Here is a 20,883-nt window from a genome sequence, read left to right as displayed (position 1 = left end):
AAGGCTGCACATCTTAATTTACACCATCATACAATAGAACACTTGACACTCGTTAGAATGAGACTTGAACGACTTCATCAGCTGTTCCAGTCTTGAAAGCGGAAACAGTCGCTGGCAATCTTCCATACAGGCTGGTCGCTGTTGGGTGAAGGCTGGGCTGTTAGGAGAAAGTTCTGGTTGAAGAAACGCTGCTTGTTCCCCTCAAATTTAACTAGTCCACCGGTCACAACCAGCAATGTCGTCTGGCCTTGAGTAGCTTGTTCTGCAAAATAGAGGAAATCAAAATGTATTCAAAGTCCAGATAAAATGAGTGAGGTTTACTTGTCCAGATAAATTAGTGCAATTTACTTATTTCATTGGCCTAGAAAGAAACAGGCTCCAACTTTGCCCTGTAAATATTGCTCAGGTATGCCAGTGTGGAAATGCCACTCTCACAGACATGCATTGTTACAAAAGGTCATTTATTGTCTTTTCTTTTTACCGTAAGCTCTGAGAAATGTGCCGGACAAGTGACAACTTATGCAGAACTTACTAGGGACTGTTCCATAATGTGCCTCTCGAAAGAGTCTGGACAAGTCAATGAGCTGATCCTCCTGTAGTAGTTAAGCTTGAAGAACTTTTGGAATCGAAGCATAAGCCTCCTCAAATGACAACTAATATTGATGTCTTTTATTCCACTGTTCTCATCCCACAAACACCAAATAAAAATTCAAGAAAATGTGTAAATCTTCACTTTCCTACATTATTGAATGCATGGTCAATACCTTCATGGACCACTAGTTGAAAACCTCTGCGATAACAAACTCTGCATGTATCTGGGGTGGCACAGTCCGTAGAGCACTTGCCTTTGGTCATGGGTACAATCCCGGGCACTGCCAACTCGGCATATGAGTACCAACTACCAACCACGGCTACATGTCATGTGGTAAGTACTGGGAGCCGTTGTCATCTCCCAGTGCATTGCCGCCGATACAGACGACAAGCCACTCCAACCTATTTACTTACTGTACTTATCATAGCAAGAACACAGACAGTACACGGTAGAGACAGTCATGGCCATATTGAGTGTTGTTGGTTTGGAAGCTGAATGATTCTCACCATGAACAGGCTGACAGTCCAGTGTCTGAACATTGAACTCGCTGGATGGAAGGGACTCAAAGAAGTCATTCAGAGAATCCACACCTGACACTGCATTTCCATTCCACACCAAGGTTGCTTTGTCCAGGTAGAGTCGGGTTAAATTCTATGGTAAAAAAGAGATGGGGCGAGTAGAGAGAGGGAAGGAATAGAGTAAGAAGGAGACATACGGTAAATACCATACAACAACATGTAATCCATATTGACAGGCAACAAGTTCCTATTTGCATCACAGAACAAAACAAGGTCAACACTCACCCTCCTTTTCTTGTCCATGCACTCGTAATAAATGTTGATGAATTCTTCTGAGTACCTGCATGACTGGTCAGCATGTGTCCTAAAATCCTTGTGTGAGAAAGAATGAAAATATATTGTCAGTCAGGCTCAAGTCAGGGAAATCATGGTGCTTGTGGCAAGGTACCCTGTGACAGTTCCCCCTTCAAACACTGTATTGGTTCCATTTGTATACTGTAAAGCCCGGATCAGAGTCTACAGTGGAGAGCTATCCACCGCAAATTTGAGGTGGAAAGCTTTCCACCTCAAGTCAGAAAATAAGTGCAGGCCATCATAGTCACGGCCCACGGTGAAGTCCTTTACCCCGTCTAGACCGGTTCAGGTCGACCAATCAGTGAACGGGGTGTAGAGCCTGTCTGTCTGATAGTAAAAACAGAGAGATGTGTTGGGACTCGCGGTGGAAAGCTCTCCACCGCGAGGAATGATGTAACGTTGTAGTTTCATCACTCAAAAAGACTCGAAAAGACTACAAGGCTATCCACCGCGGACCCGACTATGATCCGGGCTTTAGAGTTAAGGGGAGACCTTTGCCACAAAATTAAGGGAGCGATAAAAACGTGCCCACGAGTCACGACTCATGACCCAGTATTTGGAACCGGTGTACCAGAAAACAGGCAGCTCGGAATCAATGGAACCGAACCGTAAACCCTAGGCTAGAGTCAAAGCTTGTTAAAATGTCCCTTTCTATATTAAAGATACCTATTCGTATGACTGCCCCAACCCTGTTATGTGCTACTAACTTGTAGATGTATTATTCTTATTCTTATTTTATTATTATTAAAATTCACTGGTGTAAAGATTAGATTAGACTAGATGTCATTATTATCCACAAGGGAAATGTATTTTGCTTGGGTCAATGCATATCAAGACAATACAAGTAACTAAGTACATTTACTCAAGTACTGTACAATTTTGAGGTACTTTTACTTCACTGGAATATTTCCTATTTGCAGCACTTTTACTTCTACTTCACTACATCTCAGAGGCAAATATTGTACTTTTACTCCACTAGCATTTATTTGACAACTTTATTAGTTACTTTGCAGATACAAATTATTATATTATATTCATTAACCAGTACTTCAGTGGTTGTGAGGTTGAGCTTATAGATCTGCTATTAAAAAACATTTTAGTACTTGTTTTTGTGCCAATACTTTTGTACTTTTACTCAACAGGCATTTTACTTGTAACAGAGTATTTTCATATTGTGGTATTGATACATTACTAAAGTAAAACATTTGAGTACTTTTTCCACCACGTTCAAATTAGGCTTTTTGCCATGTAGCTAGCTAGCTACTAGCTAGCTGCTGACATGCTATGCTCGATGAGAGAACTATAAGGATATAAAAATCACGTTTTCCAACAACAGAACCTACCAGTGTTACAGACGCCATGGGTACAGACTTCAGGATGAAAATGTCACAAACGCACACAGCTAGAAGACGTGGAGCTGTTTCTATCTTTTTCTAAGTTATTTTTTCTCGTGTTGTCTTCTAGTTTGCCTCCTCTGTCAACAGGAAATACACGTTCCATTCGCTTCCGCAGGTCACGGTCTACAGTCTTCAAAGTAAAAGCATTCTCCTCCGTCATTCCCATTTCCCAACGAATCGAGCGACATCAGCTTTTATTTCGGAAGGAAGAGAAAACATCGCGATGTTTCCTATCCTAAGGCGGAAGTAACGCATCCAATTGAATATTTCCCGAGTCATTGCAGCACGAGAAGAGCAAAGATGTTAATAAAACCATTATAACATAACACCAAGGATAAAAACACCTAGAATGGAGGGCTCTGTTTCAAACGTGGAGATCTGTGACTTTGCCTACAAGGGACAATTTGACCAAGTGAAAGAATGCATTTTAAAAGATAAAACGCTAGCCTACAAAACGGACCAGGTAACGTTATGATGCATGACATGAATGAACCACACTTTTATTCAGTAGTTTGTTGTGTTCCAAATAGGCTTGCCTAACTTTATTAACTGTGTATGTAGAGTTTGGAGAATGTTTTGCAAAGCTCACTGTGTTTAATTTGTGGACAAAACGGATCTACGAGCAGCAGCTGGCCAGCTGCAGTGTTGGAAAAAAGTACTCTAATTTTACGAGTAAAAGTATCAATGCTGCTACCTGTAGAAACGCTCTGTTACAAGTCGAAGTCCTGAATTCTAAATTTAATTGAGTAAAAAAGTACAAAAGTATTGCTATAAAAATGTACTTAAAGTACCAAACGTAGAAAGTACTCATTGTGCAGAATGTCCCATTTCACAAGTTTTAAGTATAACATTTCTAAAAATCCTTTGAAAATAGCAGATCTACAATCTCTGTCGCGGCTCATTATGAGCTTGTAGATCTGCTATTTTCAAATGTCCATAATGTATACTGTAGGGCTGTATGTTTTTGAATAATAATCAAAGCGTACAACTATAACTAAAGTTTTCAAACAAATGTAGTGGAATAAAAGTACAGTATATACCTCAAAATTGTACTTAAGTACAGTACTTAAAGTAAATGTACTTAGTTGCTTTCCACCACTGCCTATACAAGCTATCCCAATGCATATACGAAGTACAAATGAGTCTTTAATTGTTTTTCTTGTTTAAGGACCACAGAACTGCTCTCCATTGGGCCTGTTCAGCTGGACACTCCGACATTGTGCAGTTCCTCCTGAATCTAGGAGTTGAAGTGAATCTGCAAGACGATGTAATGTTGATGATTGATGGATGATATTCCACATAGTTCTCCATTCTGATAAAGTATTGCACTCTCACTTGTGAGAATTGACTGGTAAAATCTCGATATTTCTACGTCCCATTAGTTTGACTAAGGTTTCGGGTTAGGCGTAGTTTGGGGTTAGGTTAGGTTTAGGCATAGTAGCATTCACCAGGTTAACATTCACCAGGTTAGCATTCACCAGTGTCGGCAGGTTAGCATTCACCAGTGTCAAACAAATGGGACGTCGAACAGATGCTATGACGCAATATCGACACAACAATTGACACAGATCATACTGTATGAATCATAGTATATTTTTATGAACATTTTATTCTAAAAACAGCATTAAAATTATACAGAATGCAAATCTTGATGCCCTAAAAGTCAAAGAAAAGGGGACAAATTTGTAATCAGAAATTATTTTACATTTCCTAGTTAAGGTTACTATTTTTAATAAATGTTATTACAAATCTGCATCTATCTTTTTTTAAATATAGTAATAGAGTTCATGAAATACATTGTGTAGGTGTCTTGAAGGTGAAACATTATGGTTCTGCATAATGGATCAAACCAAATGGAGTTAGTTAGTTATGTTAGGAGTTAGTTATGTGACTAGAACTACACAAGCTTCTTTGATTTCCAATGCCTGTTTAACTTTGTGAGCTAGTTAATTAATAATATTTAATTGATCCTGTATGGCTTGCTTTGACCTTAGTCCTGTCTACAAACAAGTACACAGTAGTTTGTGAATTGACATGTGTTCCTTCTCAGGCCAATTGGACTCCTCTCCACATCGCAGCATCTGCCGGCAGAGAGGACATAGTGAGATCTCTCATATCCAAAGGAGCTCAGTTGAACTCGGTCAATCAGAATGGCTGCACTGCTCTGCATTATGCAGCTTCTAAAGACAGATATGAGGTATGGGTCATTTATAGCAGTGGTTCTCAACCCTTTTCGGGCTGCGACTCCCTGGGGACCCCCCACCTTGACGAGCACTAAGAGTTAAGGCATTACATTTTATACAACACGGTTCTATTGTGAAAATAGCCGATCTACATGCTCACAACACCTCGCAACACAAGGCGTTGTGCGCATGTAGATCGGCTATTTTCACAATTTCTGCCTCTAATATTTGACAATTGGCCAATGTTTAATTCATTAGTCATTTTAGCGTATTAAAAAGTCCTTAAATTGTCACTTTAGAAATTGCAGATACCCTCTATACACTTAAACGTTATGTTGTTTACTGTTGGGAGAGAAAACAATATTGCACATTATGTTAATCATCTGGGGACCCCTCAAAATAATGTTTGGGGGACCGCCACATCTTGAACCTGCAGCTGGTTTGTGATGTGTCGTTAGCTTGTAGATCGGTTATCTTCAGTGAGTAACACTGTCGTACAATGAAGTATGAATGAAGCTGATCACTGATCGTTAACACACGCATGGTCCGTACTCCTTCCTCTTTTAGATAGCTCTGATGCTGTTGGAGAATGGAGCAGACCCCAATGTCATGGACAAGCTGCAGGCTACTCCATTACACAGAGCCTCCACCAAGGGCAACTACCGGCTCATCCAGCTGCTTCTCAAACAAAGCGCTTCCACCAACATCCAGGACTCAGAAGGCAATACACCACTGTAAGTGTGTGTGTGTGTGTGTGTGTGTGTGTGTGTGTGTGTGTGTGTGTGTGTGTGTGTGTGTGTGTGTGTGTGTGTGTGTGTGTGTGTGTGTGTGTGTGTGTGTGTGTGTGTGTGTGTGTGTGTGTGTACTGTCTTATGTATAAAATGGGTATCTCAGATAACACACAATCTCATTCGTTGATAGCCGTGGTATAATAACCGTTTACCATGGTTATACCTACTGTTATGTATTGCTATACTATGTAAGAAAATGACAAAATGTACTCACACATTATGATAAATGATGACGATGAACATTGACTTTTTGAGTAAAAAACAAACAAAGAAGAAATCATGTAATGTTGTTACTATAAACTGTTTTAACTGGGATGTTTATCATTAAAAATGTTGTTACCATATTTAGTAATAGTTTTTTCCCCCCTGTTTTTTAAGCAAGTAGGCCTATATTGAAGTGGAATAGAACACTGTTGGCATCAACTCATACTTTTATAAGAGCACTGAAATGTGCAAACAAACTGTTCTATCAAATGTCTAGTCTGTTTTTCTTTCGCAAAGTATAAATAGTTTAAGAATGGAATATTAAAAAGGGAAACCTTTTCATATTTACAACCCATGTGTTGTTATCCCCAGCCACCTGGCATGCGATGAGGAACGTGTGGAGGCAGCCAAGTTGCTGGTAGAACATGGAGCCAGTATCTACATTGAAAACAAAGAGGAGAAGACTCCTCTCCAGATAGCGAAGGGCTCTCTGGGTACCGTCCTCCGTAGGATTGTAGAGGGATGAGACCGGTCCTACTCCATCCAGGATCAACCACATCTCCAAAGTGTTGTCATTCCCATCATCCTTCCTCTATCGAGCTGATCGGAGACATTCAGATTAGTACAGCTAAAGCAAAGGAGTGGATTAGAAGAACTTTTGACTGGCATGAGCCTACAGTATAACAGCTTCTTACCTGGGAGTAAAGAACGTCTCAGACTATTCTGTTGATGCCTGTGGACCAGCTCATATTCTAACATCTCTCCATGTGCCAGTGCAACATATTTTGTATGAAGTTTGAACAGAACTGTTGTTTGAAAAAAATAAAACATTGTTCAACCTGTTTTTGAGGTATATTGACTGGGATATGTTAATTAACTGATTAAGTTATGTTGTCTGAAGGGTTGCTATACATTTGTTTTGTTAATGTTTGTGGGTTTAAATTCCATGCTGTTTTGCTTGTCCCAATAATTTGCATCCTTCTTACTCTACTCAATTTACATTAAAGTAACATCTTGGCAGATATACCTGTCTTTTTTTATATAACTATATTCTACGCCAATCACTATGCCAGCAATAGTTATATTGTAGACGACCAGTAGTTTATTGAATCAACAGTACTGATGAGCAGTTTGATGGTTATTCAGCAGTAAGATATACTCTGTACCCACTCACTCACACTGCTTTGACAAATAGCCCTGATAATTAACAGGTACAGTTATACAAAGTAGATTAATCTTTAAAATGGACCTAGAAACTGGATTAGGGCTGCATTAATCGTGGCAAAGCTTTACAGTAGATCAGAGGTTTTCCACCTGTGGTCTGTGGACCACTGGTGGTCCGTGAAGGTATTTCATGTGGCCCCTGGTCATCCATTCAGTAATGTATAAAGTGATGTTGGACCAGCTGTAATCATGCCATGGACTAGGCCCTACTTCTTGAGAAGCAGTGCACTAGACCTGGTGACCTATGATGATGAGTCAATGAAGTCAGTTGAGTTGAGTCAAGCAATTCCACAGAAAAGGGTAGTTTATCTCAAGAAGGAAAAGTGTTATCATTATCAGGAAATATGGCAAGTTAATTTCATGTGTTTGCACACTCATAAATGTTACAAATCAGTAGGCCTAATACTAATAGTATCAGTTCATACGAGTTTAATAAAAAAGGTACATCTTTGCTGCAGTTCTCTGTCTTTGCACTAGATGGTGAACAAACACTACTTTTCACTTCTGTGCATAGTGGCGCTCAGTATTGACGTCATCCAGTTTTAAAACCTTCCCGGGGAAAATGCGACAGTTCAGCTAGCAGGCTTGTTGTTGAACCTTGCCTTTTCTTTTTTTGATCTTTCATCTGGCAAAAATGGTCCAGGAATTCCATGTAGTAAAGTGCTACTCATGTCAAACCTTTCAAGTGCATCAGGTAACTTCTATACTTGTTTATGTCTGTCTGACAGTTGTGAGTGTGGTGAAAAAGTACTCAAATGTTTTTACTTAGCAAAAGTATCAATACTGCAATGTAGAAATGGTCTGGAATTCTAAGTTTACTTGAGTAAAAGTACAAAAGTATTGGTATCAAAATGTACTTAAAGTACTAAAAGTAAAAGTATTATGCAGAATGTCCCACTTCAAGTTTTCAAATGTAAAGAACTTTTGAAAATAGCAGATCTACAAGCTCACAATCGTGACACATTGTGAGCTTGTAGATCTTCTATTTTCAAAAGGCCAAAATAAATATAGGGCTGAAGTGGTTCATGTATGTTTTGTGATAATTATCTACAAAATAACTAGTAACTAAAGTTTTCAAATAATGGTAGTGGAGTAAAAGTACAATATTTGCCTCTGAGATGTAGTGGAGTAGAAGTAAAAGTACTGGAAATTGGAAATACTCAAGTAAAGTACAAATACCTCAATATTGTACCTACTGTACATACCTACCAGTAGTTTTATGATGAGATAAAGCTATAGTTTAAGTACAAATCACGTACTGTAATGTGCCACAAATCTATATAAATCTAATCCAGTTCAACTGTGGAGTTTGGAATGTTACACGTCTTGTTACCATGTAGTTAATGACGGAATTGCACATGTTTATCAAGATGAGTGAATGTCAAATGTTATTTTCTGTATTTCAGGTTAAAAAGAGCAAGAAATGGATATGTAAGATGTGTGGTGAGAAACAGTCTCTTATCAAGGTAAAGTAATCATTACAATTATTATGATGAAATACAAAGGGAGAAGAAAATAGAAATCTGAAAGCTAGAACTTTAAAGGAAAATTCCAGAATAAAACATAATACCACTTAATCAGCCTTTTATCACGTATGTACATACCTGATATGATGGATTTTTATTATAGTCCTTCCAGTTTTTACTTCTCCTGGACTCCTCAGATCTCTCTCCCACAGCCAAAACGGCGGATTATTTTCACCGCTCCAAAGTCACTTTTTCCATCATAAATCTTTTATTTATAGTTCCTAGATTAATAGCAGTGGTTCTCAAATGTTTTCAATTTACCCCAAATAAATTAATTCTATGTATTCGGCTGCAGTGCAGACCCCGCATCCGAATGTATTTTGTGCCAGGGGCAGTGGCCCCCATACACGATTTGTTGTGTTGTTTAAATAATTTTGATAGGACTTTCCTTATTTAAACAGGAGTTTGGACGTGGCTCAGGGGCGGACTGCCGACGTCACGTTCAGAAGCTGAATGGCTTGCAGGGAGAGAAGATGATGGAGGCGGAGCAGACTGCTTCGTTACTATGGTAACTAACTAGCCTGCAGTACCAGCAATAATGACCTCATTACATACCTGTATAGCACGACCTGCTCAATACTGTACAAGTGTATGTTGTGTAGGGATGGTACGATATGAAAAAAGATTATTGTGAACAAAGAAATCACGATTTACGATATTATCGCGATAATCAAAATATCCCCAACATCCATTATCCTGGGGTGGAACGTTTGCCAAAAAATAGCAGATCTACAACATGTGTGAGTTTGTGGATTGACTATTTTAACTATAATAAAAAAGTTACGGTTTTGGACATAGGTTTCCACCAATATATTATAGCTCTATTCTAAACACCAGCTCACACTTATTGGTAGTGTTTTCTTTAAATTATTATTATGTGAAGCACATTGAGTTTCCCTGGTATGAAATGTGCACAAATTGACTTGCCTAGCGGTAAAATAAGCTTCACTTCCTAGGGATCACCACCACCACTAGAAGCATCCTATATTGCAGAGGACGGGGCAGTGATTCATTTTAAACAGCTCTAGGAGTTTTCTCACTGGAACGTGTTTGGCAGCATACCGTGCAGCTCTAGTTAAACCTGACTACTATTTATATAACAATGTCAGTCCTGGTAGGTCTTCCCTCTGGGCTGTTACCTGCTGTGTGCCAGCCCAAGCATAACTTGAAGCATACATACACCCAAACCTTATATACGAGGTGAGACCTACTGACAATGATAAGGAATTAATTGCTATCAATGAACTAAAAAAAAAACAAGGCTAACCAAGGAGTTATCTACACAATGACATGTTTCCCAAACAAATTCATTTCAAAATGCATTTCGAGGTGTCAATTAATTCACAAAACAATTACAATAAAATTATACATTACAGATAACAGTACAGTACAACACTGGCTGCTGAACAGCCGCCTCCAAGCCGGCTTGATGACAATGAATTATTGGTGCAGCAACTGTGAAGTGTTTGCTTGCAATGTCCCCTTTTATTGCCTATACCACGGGACAAGAGACATCCCATTATGTTTGAAGTTTATCTGTAATAAAACTAATGTGTGTCTTGTCTACCAGGGAGGAGACAACGACGGAGCAGGTGACACAGAAGGGAGGAGAAGGCGATGTGGTGACACCCCAGCAGATGGACTCACAGGTTGTGTGTTATTAAATATCTGGAATAATTGAGGCTTGGTTTATGTATTTGTAAATTGTAAACCACCTGAATTCAAACCTAGCACAGTAAAATCCTGAGTGTTCATTTACTCAGAGCCTACAAATGGGACAGGTTATTATGTACATTCTATGTACATTCTTAGAGTTAAAAAGTGTAGACATTTTACAGTGAGGATGCTGTATGAGGAAAAATCAACTACTGTTCAGCCACAGGGGAATCCCTTAATATCAACATAGGACGTATGACTAGTATGAGGCGACAATATGGAATGGAAATGATCCCATGACCATTCTAGTTTCTGTTTCTTCAGGTGAGTCGGTGGAGTAAATACCTACACCAACCAGAGGCAGGGCACAGTCTGGAGGCTGAGTCAGAGGACGAGAAGGAGGAGAAGAATATTTTCCTTGACAGAGACCGTTTCCACGCCAACAAGAAAGTCAGGTACATCACGTGACTATGCTATGATGTGGCTCTTACCCGTCCATTACCCAAATGATGACTCATGTAAATGTCTTGTTGATGTTTCTAGTCAGCCAATGAGCTTTCTTTGTATGAACAGCAACAGGAAGCGGAAGAGGAGAGGAGCATGTGGAGATGAAAGGAATTACTACAGTAGAGAGGAGCGCAACAATCTAAACCCTGATGTAGACTGTGACTCTAAACCCACCTGTCACCCTGAAACTAATACTAACTGCTGGAGGAGGTCAGAGGTACAGTAACACGCTCTACTTATTGACATGCGCCCGTGTTCTCACAATGGTTCATATATCCTATGAAAAGCACAGTCCTCGCATTCAGTAGTATAGCTTACGGAAATTCTGTGCCTATTATATTATTATATGTTGGACAATGTGGACCATGTAAACTCATGTCTTTTTTTATTTGAGTTATGCCTTATTATGGAGTGTTATTTTCACTTAAGAGAAAATAAGCAATAGCTGTCTGTGTCACTACCACATCACCCACTTAATACATTTATTCTTTTGCCTGTGCAAGTTGGCCTGTTCTCTCACTGCACAAGGTTAATGATGAATAGCATGAAATGATAACTGATCATTTGTGCAGCGTACCCTTGCTGTGCAGTGAATACCACCAGGGGTGGGTGTCACACCAAATTCTGGGCCCTGGGTACTTTAACGGTTGAAAATAGCAGATATACAAGCTCACAGATCTGCTATTTTTGAAAAATCGTGAAAATGTGTGCAAGTCTTTGAATATTTCAAATCCTTCTAAGGTTTTTTGAAAATCCTGTTTCTATGTCAGTGGTGCTCACACTTTTTCATGTGAAGGACCCCCAAAATGATATGTATTTGGCCACGGACACCCATCTCAAAATATGTAGTCCCCCCCACGGTACTCAATGCCGTGCTGTGAGCTTATAGATCTGCTATTTGTCAATAGTGTCAAATAATTCCAGGCCCCTCCACCTTGGGCCCTGGTAACTCAGTCCCACTTTCCCCCCCTTTGTAACGCCCCTGAGTACCAGGAGGTTACAGCACTGACGGGCTCCTCTCTCCACAGCAGGCACAAGAAGAGAGAGGCACTGTCTTCTCCAGCTTAAAGAATTCATCTAAAAGACCAGCCTGTACCACACGCATTAGTACAGCCAACAGTGCATCTCTCCCAAATCCAAGTAGGCTAAACACAGCCACTTCCTATCCAGACAAACATTCTGCTACAGCAGTCTCCTCCCCACCTCCTGGATCCAACACGGTCTCTAGATGGAATCAGTATCTATCGACGCCACACGTGCTGGAGGAGGAGGAGGAAGATGATGAAGGCTTCTGGGTGCCAGGGGGCGTAGCCGAGCACCAGTCTGTTGGGACACGTTCCGCAGGGGACCCAGCCTGTAGAGGTACAGCCTCAGTGGGAGGACTGGGGAGTGTCCCTTTCAATAAGCTGAAGACAACAGCCAGTCCCTGTGGCATGGGAGAGGCCAGTAGTAAGCCTGCTCACATGACAACAAGACCTGCATGTTCTGTCAGTGTGTGTCAGCAGGCTCCACCGATTAAAGGGCCACACCTTTCCCTTCCTATTGACTTGTTTAGCACTGGAGATGATTTTGATGATGAGTTTTAAAATAATTATTCCTCCAGGATCCATTTTGTTTTAGCCTTCAGTAGAAGAGATGGCTGATTTCCACTACACAACAAGATTCTCAGAATTAATTTAACTCAGAGGAATTAAATAAACACTGAGGATTTGAATGTGTACCAACTGGCGTTAAGTACAGTATCTTTACTTGCTTTGGATTCTGTTCAATTCATTGTACTAGCTATGTTAGTTTTTATAAACAATCATTTCTGGGACACTTGAAATGGTTATGGAAATAAAACCAATGAAACACACATACATTGTAGCTGTTTATTGTGAACACAGGTTAAATGCAGAGAAACCTTAACGATACTCTTAACTTGTAGTCTCAAACTATAAATGACTGTCTGCAAGACCTTAAAGATGCAGTGCCATGATTTTGTCCCTCCCTAAAACATGATCAGGTATTATGATTATAAGACTTTTTTCAAAAAAAGTGTACAGAAAGTGTAGAAATGTGGCCACACCCACCAGTTCATTAAGTATGCCTGGTTGTCCAGTAACTAGGGACCCAGCTGAGGTTAGCCACGCGTGATTGGAAAGGACACCCGGGCTCCAGGGAAACCCCGCCCACCGAAGCTTTTGATTGGCTGATGCGGAGCTAGGGAGCGCTCAATTGTAGTCGCTTGGACAGGGCGTTTATCGTGGGCTTGCCCAGGCCGTAAATATAACGATTGCATTCACCACGGCTTCGTAACTCGCGCAGCCCCCTGGCCCGCTCTTCGCGGCCACTCGCGCCTGCGGCGCTCGGGGGCGAAGAGCAGGACCAAGGTCCGCTGGCCTTCGCGCCGCTTGCAGTGTCGTGGACAATCGAGCGGCTCCGTCTGGAGCCCGGGTGTCCTTTCCAATCACGCGTTAGCCACACCCAGGGGATGAGTTTGATGTAATTTAATCTGTGTTTTTCTACTGGGCCTTTTGAGGCCCAGTCTTTCACGAAGTAACCAAAAATACACAGGGAAGGCAAATTGCACATTATAACCACACCTGGGGTCTATTAGAGTAATGTCAACTCCATAGACACATACAAAACAGAAAAAGTACAAAACTATGGCACCACCTCTTTAAAAAGGTCTAATTTGGTTAAATCCAAGACAAACACTTGAGTCCCACATTTTAAATAATGCATATAATATTTGAGTTGGATGCTTTTCCTTTGCGCACTACTCTACTTTAGATCACCCCGTTTAACATTTGTTTAAATTTCTCACAAATTGTTGCATTGTTTAACATGCATGTGTTATAATTGACAACCACATATCAGAGACCCCAAAGAAATATTTTCAATATAAATGATAACTTGGCGTCCTAGCGAAAACAAGACAGAAATACAGTAGGAAGGTTGTTAATGATTTAGATTACAATCGTTACTGCATTGTCAAACGTTATTTAACTGATACATAAAAGCTCTACCTTGACTGTTAATAATTACTGAATAACAAAGGTGAGACAAGACATGCTGTATATGCTGGGAGCGGTCAGGGATGTGTGGGAGGTTTGGCGTAGTGGATGGTGTCCAGCGTCGCTCCGATGTCACAATTCTTTGTTTGGAGGAGTCCAGTCAACCAGCCACCTTCGTCACTGAAACCCATTGACAGCATCTGTGACAGGGCTTCAATCAGCTTGGGTTCTGGGTCTAGAGAATGATTCATGATGAGATTGTAAATCGCTTTGGATTAAAAGCATCTGCTAAATGCCTAAACTGTAAACTGTAGATTGCATCAATACATCGATAACACATTTATAGAGTGCCAGATTAGATGTCCAGACTGGCTTTGTGAGGGCAGTTGGTTACATTTGGACATTGTTCTAAAGTGCACGATCGTATTTGCTACTAAGTAACTAGGATACCAGGTAAACATCAGATCTAACATCTGTGTAAATAACATGCCATCTAAATATCTTTCTTAGCATCTGTGGTCAAGCGAACAGTAGGCCTATGAATAACATAACACACATGAACAAGTAAACAACATGCATGTATAAATAGCATCCATCTAAAAATAAGCAGCAAGAAGAACATTGTAGGTTAAGTTACTTTGCAGCTAAGCTGCATTGCTGCTGAGCCAAAGAACAGTAACTGGCCGAGTAGGGAAACAAACACATTTTCATGTTGAGGTCCCATTTCAGCAAACAGTTTGTTGGTACAGAAGTGGAATATACATAATGAATTATAGGGAAATTATGAATTAAAAACGAACCCCCTGCATTAGCTTTGATATTACACAAAAAGTATGCCTACTAGGTTTTGGGTTTACAGGTATAACCTAGGGGATATACAGATATACAAGCTCACAGCGCGGCACAGAGTGCCGCTCTGTGAGTTTGTATATCTGCAATTCTTTGTAATATCTAAAGCATAAAATAATGGTTAAAGCAGTTCAAGTCTAACGCGACACGTATAATGTTCCAGGCCTAAATGGGTTAATACCTTGAGGAAGGTGGGGGTAGATGGCAGCCTCAAGCAGGCCTGAAGGGCCCTCGCTGGGTGGGGCCTCCAGGGACCCTGGCGCCTCATCTTCCAGCCTGAGGGACTGGAGCTCTCCAGTGGAGGGGTCCACCTCTTTAGGAGTCAGGTGGGTCCATTCCTCGTCGCTCCCTTGACCTTTGGTACCCTGTGGAGAAAAGAATTCTGATAAGTCCCTCATAAAATAACCTTCAGAAAGACCTAAAGCCAAATAAAATATACACTACGGACAGTTAAAAAAACAACAGAATAATCCACAGACAAGAACTGCACTTAACATTAACCCTGACTCGGAATGACTTCCAAAGTCCAAGACTTAAGTAAACAGCATCAACTAATAGTCAGACTAACCTCGCGTCACCAGGCTTTCCACAAGGAGGAAAGAGGTTTTCATTCCGAACTGACCAGTGTGAGCTGGTCTAGGCCACGTTTTCTAGAAGTTGGTTTCCGGTAAGCACTGCACTTTGTTTGTTGCCAAATAGAGTAATCTAGCCATACCAGTCGTGCAACGAGTTGAAAACATTGAAATCAAATTACAAATTTAAGCTGGTAATCATTTTGGGGAACCATTTTGGAGGAGCACATTTTGGGTTTCCACCATGGTTTCCGCCTCGCCTGATGACTGCAAAAGGAGTTGATCCAAGTCTGCTTCAGATATAAAATAACTATCTAGATAACACCCAACACCCTAAAGACAGTCAAAGAGTTTCTAAATGTTGTTTGTACAATATTCATACAGTATGTACTGTATGTCCCTGTATGCATGTAAGTGATTTGTCTGTGTGTGATGTACCTGATCTCCCTCAGTAGCGCTCCCGATGCTGCTTGTTCCGTCCACCTCCATGTCCCCTTGTTTGACCTCTGACCCTGCCGAGTCCCCTGACCCCGTAGCACTGGGTGGTCCGGCAGATCCCGGGGGAGTGGGGGTCACCTTGGTGCGTTGACCTTCATGTTCAACGTCAATGTCAACGTCGATGCCTGGTCGGGAAAAGACAATTTTTACCACTTAGGCCCTATATACACACACAAAAATAGTGTCGCTTGCTGAGAAGAACCAATCTCGTAGTCAAGCAAAACCATTGTGTGATAGAGTTTACAGTTTGTACTCTGTGCAGTAGAAAAGGGTGTGCTTTGTTTACAACAGGGTATTATTTACCTAATGGACTCAGCATGGCAGCCACACCCTCTCCAATGTTTTTGAGGAAGTCCACATTTGCCTGTGCAGCAGTGGCAGAGTCTAGGAGGGGAAGAGGAGGTTTCATTATATGGTTAAGATTTTGGGGTTTGATCCTTGACCACCGATTACTGAAGTTTACACTGATTTAAAAATAAGTGCCAAAAGCTATGTGACAAACATGAAAGTGGTAAAAGGCAGGACACATAGGCAGCATAATTGCAGATGAAGATAAGGCAGATATTTTTGTGAGACCGATGTATCGGTCAGGCTCTACAAATAGGACTTCCAATAAGCAATCCCTGTCACAGATGTCTGGTCTTGAGCAAGGCACTTAACCACAGTTGAGGACCAACAAGAAGAAGTATTACCGACCGCAAACGTAACTTTTTGACAAGACCACTAGAGTGTTAACTAACTACTATATACACAATCGCCTACCTTGTTGATTTCCTGATGTTTGCGCTGCCGATATACAGTACACAAATATTACCGGCCTAAAACCAAAGCTCAACAAACACTCAGGATTTTTCCTGTGCAGTAATTTCCTGGACTCACCAGAGGGGGTGCCGTTAGCCGGGTCAGCAGTAGAGGTCCCACAGGTAGGGGTCTGAGCCCCACAGGTCCTGGGTTGGCCCTGGTTCTGACCCCTGTTACACTGCCTCATCCTCTTCAGCCACTTTCCACGAGGGATCCACTGAGGAATGTTTACAAGTATGAAAGTTATCATCATCATTCATCATCAGGCACATTGCAGGATCAAAGAACCACTGACTGCATTTTTCTTTTCAACATTTCTATCATTTTCTACATCACCTGGGGTGGGTAGAAAATGATAGCTGCTGTCATAGCAGCAGTAGATTTGCAATGTTCCTTTTTTTGTGAAAACTTTTGCCTTCACAAAATAAGGATGGCAGGTTTAAAGTGATTCAAGGTTTCAAAATGAAGGGACATATTCTGACCTGGAACATGTTGTTCAGTGGGTGCCAGATGGGCAGCAGAGCGTGTTCCTGGTGGATCCCAGTGGACTGACAGGCAGAGCACAGGTCATAGTCGGGACACACGGTGCACTTAAACCTGGTCCCCATAATGCTGCCCTCACAGCTGTCACACGTCACGCCAGGGTGCAGCATGGCAGGAGGGGGGCCATGGGGAGGTGGGGGCCCAGCGGGGCCCTGGGGAGGTGGGGGCCCAGCGGGGCCATGGGGAGGTGGGGGCCCAGCAGGGCCGTGAGGAGGTGGTGGTCCACAGGGGCCGTGGGGTGGCGGGGGCCCACAGGGGCCGTGGGGCGGAGCAGGGCCATGTGGGTGGGGTGGGAAGGTGAAGGGAGGGAACCCGCCAGGGAAGGCATGGAGTGGGAACTCACGACGATGCTCTTTCCTCTCTGGAATGCCAAACGATAACACCAATATCAGTATAGATTGAGAATAAAACAGTAATAGCGTTGTAATAACTAGCTAGCAGTTTTAAGTGTTCATTCTGTGTTCAGATGCACAGGGCCATAGGCCAGTGCGTTTGTACATGTATGCATACATTTGTGTATATATACTGTATGTACCTTTGATGTACAGTCTAAAGGTTTGGTCCGACATGCAGGTCAGTCCCATTATCTGCTCCTCGTCTGTAGAAAAGGAGATCAGGTCGCCATCTTCATCTGGAGGACAAAAAGCATCTCGTCAAAACACTGCTCTGTTTGTGTTTACAGATTGATGCCGATTGTTCTGGAACACTGAAAATCACCCGTGCATGCGTGTGTGTGTGTGTGTGTGTGTGTGTGTGTGTTTGAGATAAACATGGGCGGTAGTCATATTCCAAGTCCAAGTCATATTTTTAATATGGACTATTACTTCTCTAATGGAATCTTCTCCTTCTTCTGTGTATGACAACAATAACACTTGTACTTATGTCATAAATGTAATATTTGAGTATTGTGAGATGTGACTATTCATTAGTCAATTCATGTAGTCTAAATATGTATTTTTAAATGTCATGTGTGATTAATGCTTGTATAAATCATTAAGTGTATACACTCTCTATTGGTCTATATGTCAGTACTGTATAATTAATAGTCTATGTGTCAATATTATTGGTCCTTATGTCTCTATAATTAATAGTCTACTGTATGTCTCTGTATAATTTACACATCTATATGTCTCAGTATCATTACAGTCTATTACTATGTCATGCATCATCAGTAGTATTAGCCTTGGCCTATTAATTATGTCACAATCTAAGTATCATTAACTTAAGTCTCTGTAGTCTATACCATTAACAGTCTATTATGTCTCAGTAATATGAATAGTTTATTATGTCTCAGTAGCAGAAATGGTCAATTTGTCTCAATATTATTAACAGTGTATTACAGTAGTATTAGGCCTATATTATGTCACAGTCTAAGTACCATTAAGTCTCTGTAGTCAGTATCATTAACAGTCTATTATGTCTCAGTAATATGAATAGTATATTATGTCTCAGTGATAAAACGAATAGTATATTATGTAGCAATAATGGTCCATTTGTCTGAGTGTCATCATTAACAGTCTATTTTAATGTCCCAGTCTCGTCACTGTCACTCACCCTTGTAGAACATCTGGAAGGCGACATTTTTCAGGTTGGAGAAGACCTCGGCAACTTTTCCCTTCAGGTACTCGAAGCTGCTGGACACGTCCTGGTCGACGGTGAAGCGTCGGATCTCCTTGGGGTTGTCTTCCTTCCCCAGGAGGTAGGCTTTCACCTGGATGGCCGTGGAGGTGGACATGGTGGACACTGTCTGCTGTCTTCTGCTCGCTTTTGAACTTCTGTTGCGCAGTTAGAAATTCGTTCGCCGGAGGTTCTCTGCTGAGGCTCTGCTGTACTTCCGTGTTCAATAACCTCACTTGGCCAAATACAATATTTATCCCGCCGACGGACCAATCGCAAGGCCGCACCGCCTGAAATGTAAACAAGTGGGCGGAGCAGGTCCCGGGCTCCGACCAATGATAGGCTGAGGAATGACAAGGCACTTTCCACGGGGGATTTTTCTTGGTGAGGTCATTGTCACATGACACGTCACAAGCACGTGATATTAGCAGAGCCACGCAGAGAGACAGAGAGCATGAATCATGAATCCTCATATCAACATCATGCAACATTCATGTCTGGTTTGAAAGACCAGTGGTTTTCATGCTTTGTCATGTCATGGTCAAGGACCCTCACATTATATATTTGGCCACAGACCCTCCCCATCTGAACATAATGTTGTCCCCAATACAAGATTTATGTTTATAAAATGATTCAAAAATACCCCCACATTTTCTTTTTTCCCCCCAAGATGTTTTTTAAATAGCAGATATATATGCATTGCTTTGTGAGCTTGTATTAAACTGATTTTGATGATACAACAGATTTAACTGGGGATCCCACTGGCACCCCTGAAGAACCCTGGACCCCACTATGAGAACCAATCATAGAGGAACCAATGTGCAAGAAATTTAGATTTTGTGTCCAAATAAATGCACACAAAATGAGTGTGCAAATAAATCAGATGAACTGTAGAGTTTTTGTTTTGTATTATCATCTGAAAGGCCGGAAATGCAGCTAGCACATCAACATTTTAAATGAATTATTTTTGTAATAAATGTAATATGCTTTTGACTGTAGGCTTAATCATTTTAAGGATGTTGTCTCTCAGTGGAAATGTCTTATATGCATGTTAAGGTCAATTTCTTCAAAGTAACTTCAGAAATAACAACACATCTTTTGATCTTTCTCTTTGACTATAGGACACAATTGAACATTTACAACTGATTCAGTTCCAAGCATAGATTTCTTATTTTACCTGTTTTTAAATAAAGTTTAAAACAAAAAAATAAAACAAAAAACATGGCTGATAGAAGTTTCTGGATGTATTGGATCCTATGACTTGGAAATACCCATTGCAGTCCCCTTGCAAACACAAAATTGAACATGAAAGATAAGTAGGCCTATGCCAATTGGCCTAAATTTGTTGAAATTTGTTTTATTTAAACATTTCCTGTCCCCCTTTTCTCTACTCCTAATTTGTCAAGTAGCCTACTACTACATGTTTGTACAATAATAATATATAGCCTATCCCCACCCTACATGCGTGTATGGACACACACACACACACACACACACACACACACACACACACACGCGCGCGACCAAATATATATGATGAGTCATTGTCTTGTGATTGAGATTACATTTTGTTTTTCTTTACCTTTGCCTGGATGCTAATCTGTGTTCAGAAGATACCAGATGCCCTACAAGCAAACCTTCTGGACGTTTCTAGAAGAAGGTTTGGACTCTGACATCATGCTGAGTGAGATGTATGAAACTTCTAGAAAACTATCCCAAATTGTACCGATACCATGCTGCCTATGTGGTATTGGTATTCAACTGGTTTCAGCAAGGATATAAAAGACAAGAACATGCATTTCATGAACATCAAAACATCAAATAAAGAATAATATTCATGCCTAGAACTGTATTTTTAGACAGTCTAACAAATCATTTTTTGAGACAGCATTGTAAGGCTTGTGTGGTATCTGTCTATTGTAATGTTTGTAGCCTGATGGTATACTGCCACCTTGTGGCCATTACTTGACTACTACACCAACCATGTAATGTCAAGACAAGCCTTTATCCAATGAATGAATGCACTATCCACATCTTAGGTATGCTGCTCCC

General features: G+C 41.0%; 4 protein-coding genes across 4 annotated transcripts; 2 read left to right on the top strand and 2 right to left on the bottom strand.

Annotated features, from left to right (window-relative positions):
- Positions 1-8: 8 nt before the first annotated feature.
- Positions 9-2,938, bottom strand: nxt2 (nuclear transport factor 2-like export factor 2). Its single transcript, XM_080745588.1, has 4 exons — positions 2,808-2,938; positions 1,396-1,482; positions 1,099-1,243; positions 9-262 (listed from the first exon to the last, which is right to left on the bottom strand). Exons 1-4 carry the CDS (start codon positions 2,823-2,825, stop codon positions 78-80), a joined length of 435 nt encoding a protein of 144 aa, XP_080601714.1. The 5' UTR covers positions 2,826-2,938; the 3' UTR covers positions 9-77.
- A 182-nt stretch (positions 2,939-3,120) lies between these two features.
- Positions 3,121-6,866, top strand: psmd10 (proteasome 26S subunit, non-ATPase 10). Its single transcript, XM_080745795.1, has 5 exons — positions 3,121-3,324; positions 4,030-4,128; positions 4,912-5,058; positions 5,612-5,778; positions 6,412-6,866. The coding sequence occupies exons 1-5, from the start codon at positions 3,211-3,213 to the stop codon at positions 6,563-6,565; spliced, it is 681 nt and encodes a 226-aa protein (XP_080601921.1). The 5' UTR covers positions 3,121-3,210; the 3' UTR covers positions 6,566-6,866.
- Positions 6,867-7,897: 1,031 nt separating this feature from the next.
- mrnip (MRN complex interacting protein) lies at positions 7,898-12,538 on the top strand (the record flags this gene model as incomplete). The annotated part of the gene is made up of 7 exons (XM_080746744.1): positions 7,898-7,957; positions 8,670-8,729; positions 9,191-9,297; positions 10,360-10,438; positions 10,770-10,900; positions 11,019-11,169; positions 11,981-12,538. 7 exons carry the CDS (start codon positions 7,898-7,900, stop codon positions 12,536-12,538), a joined length of 1,146 nt encoding a protein of 381 aa, XP_080602870.1.
- A 271-nt stretch (positions 12,539-12,809) lies between these two features.
- Positions 12,810-19,045, bottom strand: sqstm1 (sequestosome 1). The gene is made up of 8 exons (XM_080745676.1): positions 18,769-19,045; positions 17,750-17,845; positions 17,154-17,575; positions 16,750-16,888; positions 16,174-16,254; positions 15,811-15,995; positions 14,982-15,165; positions 12,810-14,186 (listed from the first exon to the last, which is right to left on the bottom strand). Exons 1-8 carry the CDS (start codon positions 18,947-18,949, stop codon positions 14,029-14,031), a joined length of 1,446 nt encoding a protein of 481 aa, XP_080601802.1. The 5' UTR covers positions 18,950-19,045; the 3' UTR covers positions 12,810-14,028.
- Between the last annotated feature and the right edge of the window lie 1,838 nt (positions 19,046-20,883).

Source organism: Nannobrachium achirus (assembly GCF_963921795.1).
Source record: "Nannobrachium achirus genome assembly, chromosome: 17".
NCBI classification, from domain to species: Eukaryota; Metazoa; Chordata; class Actinopteri; order Myctophiformes; family Myctophidae; genus Nannobrachium; species Nannobrachium achirus.
This window is presented reverse-complemented; position numbering and strand designations above follow the sequence as displayed.

Bases quoted from the DNA above. Each gene is read 5' to 3' on its own strand.
- nxt2 (XM_080745588.1), bottom strand. The intron at 1,244-1,395 runs GTGAGTGTTGAC...TTTTTACCATAG, and splicing joins GCATGGACAAGAAAAGGAGG to AATTTAACCCGACTCTACCT. The intron at 263-1,098 runs GTGAGAATCATT...TCTATTTTGCAG, and splicing joins GGACTGTCAGCCTGTTCATG to AACAAGCTACTCAAGGCCAG.
- sqstm1 (XM_080745676.1), bottom strand. From the start codon at position 18,949: ATGTCCACCTCCACGGCCATCCAGGTGAAAGCCTACCTCCTGGGGAAG. The intron at 17,846-18,768 runs GTGAGTGACAGT...TTTGTCCTCCAG, and splicing joins CTTCCAGATGTTCTACAAGG to ATGAAGATGGCGACCTGATC. The intron at 16,255-16,749 runs GTGAGTCCAGGA...TTCCCCTCCTAG, and splicing joins GGCTAACGGCACCCCCTCTG to ACTCTGCCACTGCTGCACAG.
- psmd10 (XM_080745795.1), top strand. From the start codon at position 3,211: ATGGAGGGCTCTGTTTCAAACGTGGAGATCTGTGACTTTGCCTACAAG. The intron at 3,325-4,029 runs GTAACGTTATGA...TTCTTGTTTAAG, and splicing joins TAGCCTACAAAACGGACCAG to GACCACAGAACTGCTCTCCA. The intron at 5,059-5,611 runs GTATGGGTCATT...TTCCTCTTTTAG, and splicing joins CTTCTAAAGACAGATATGAG to ATAGCTCTGATGCTGTTGGA.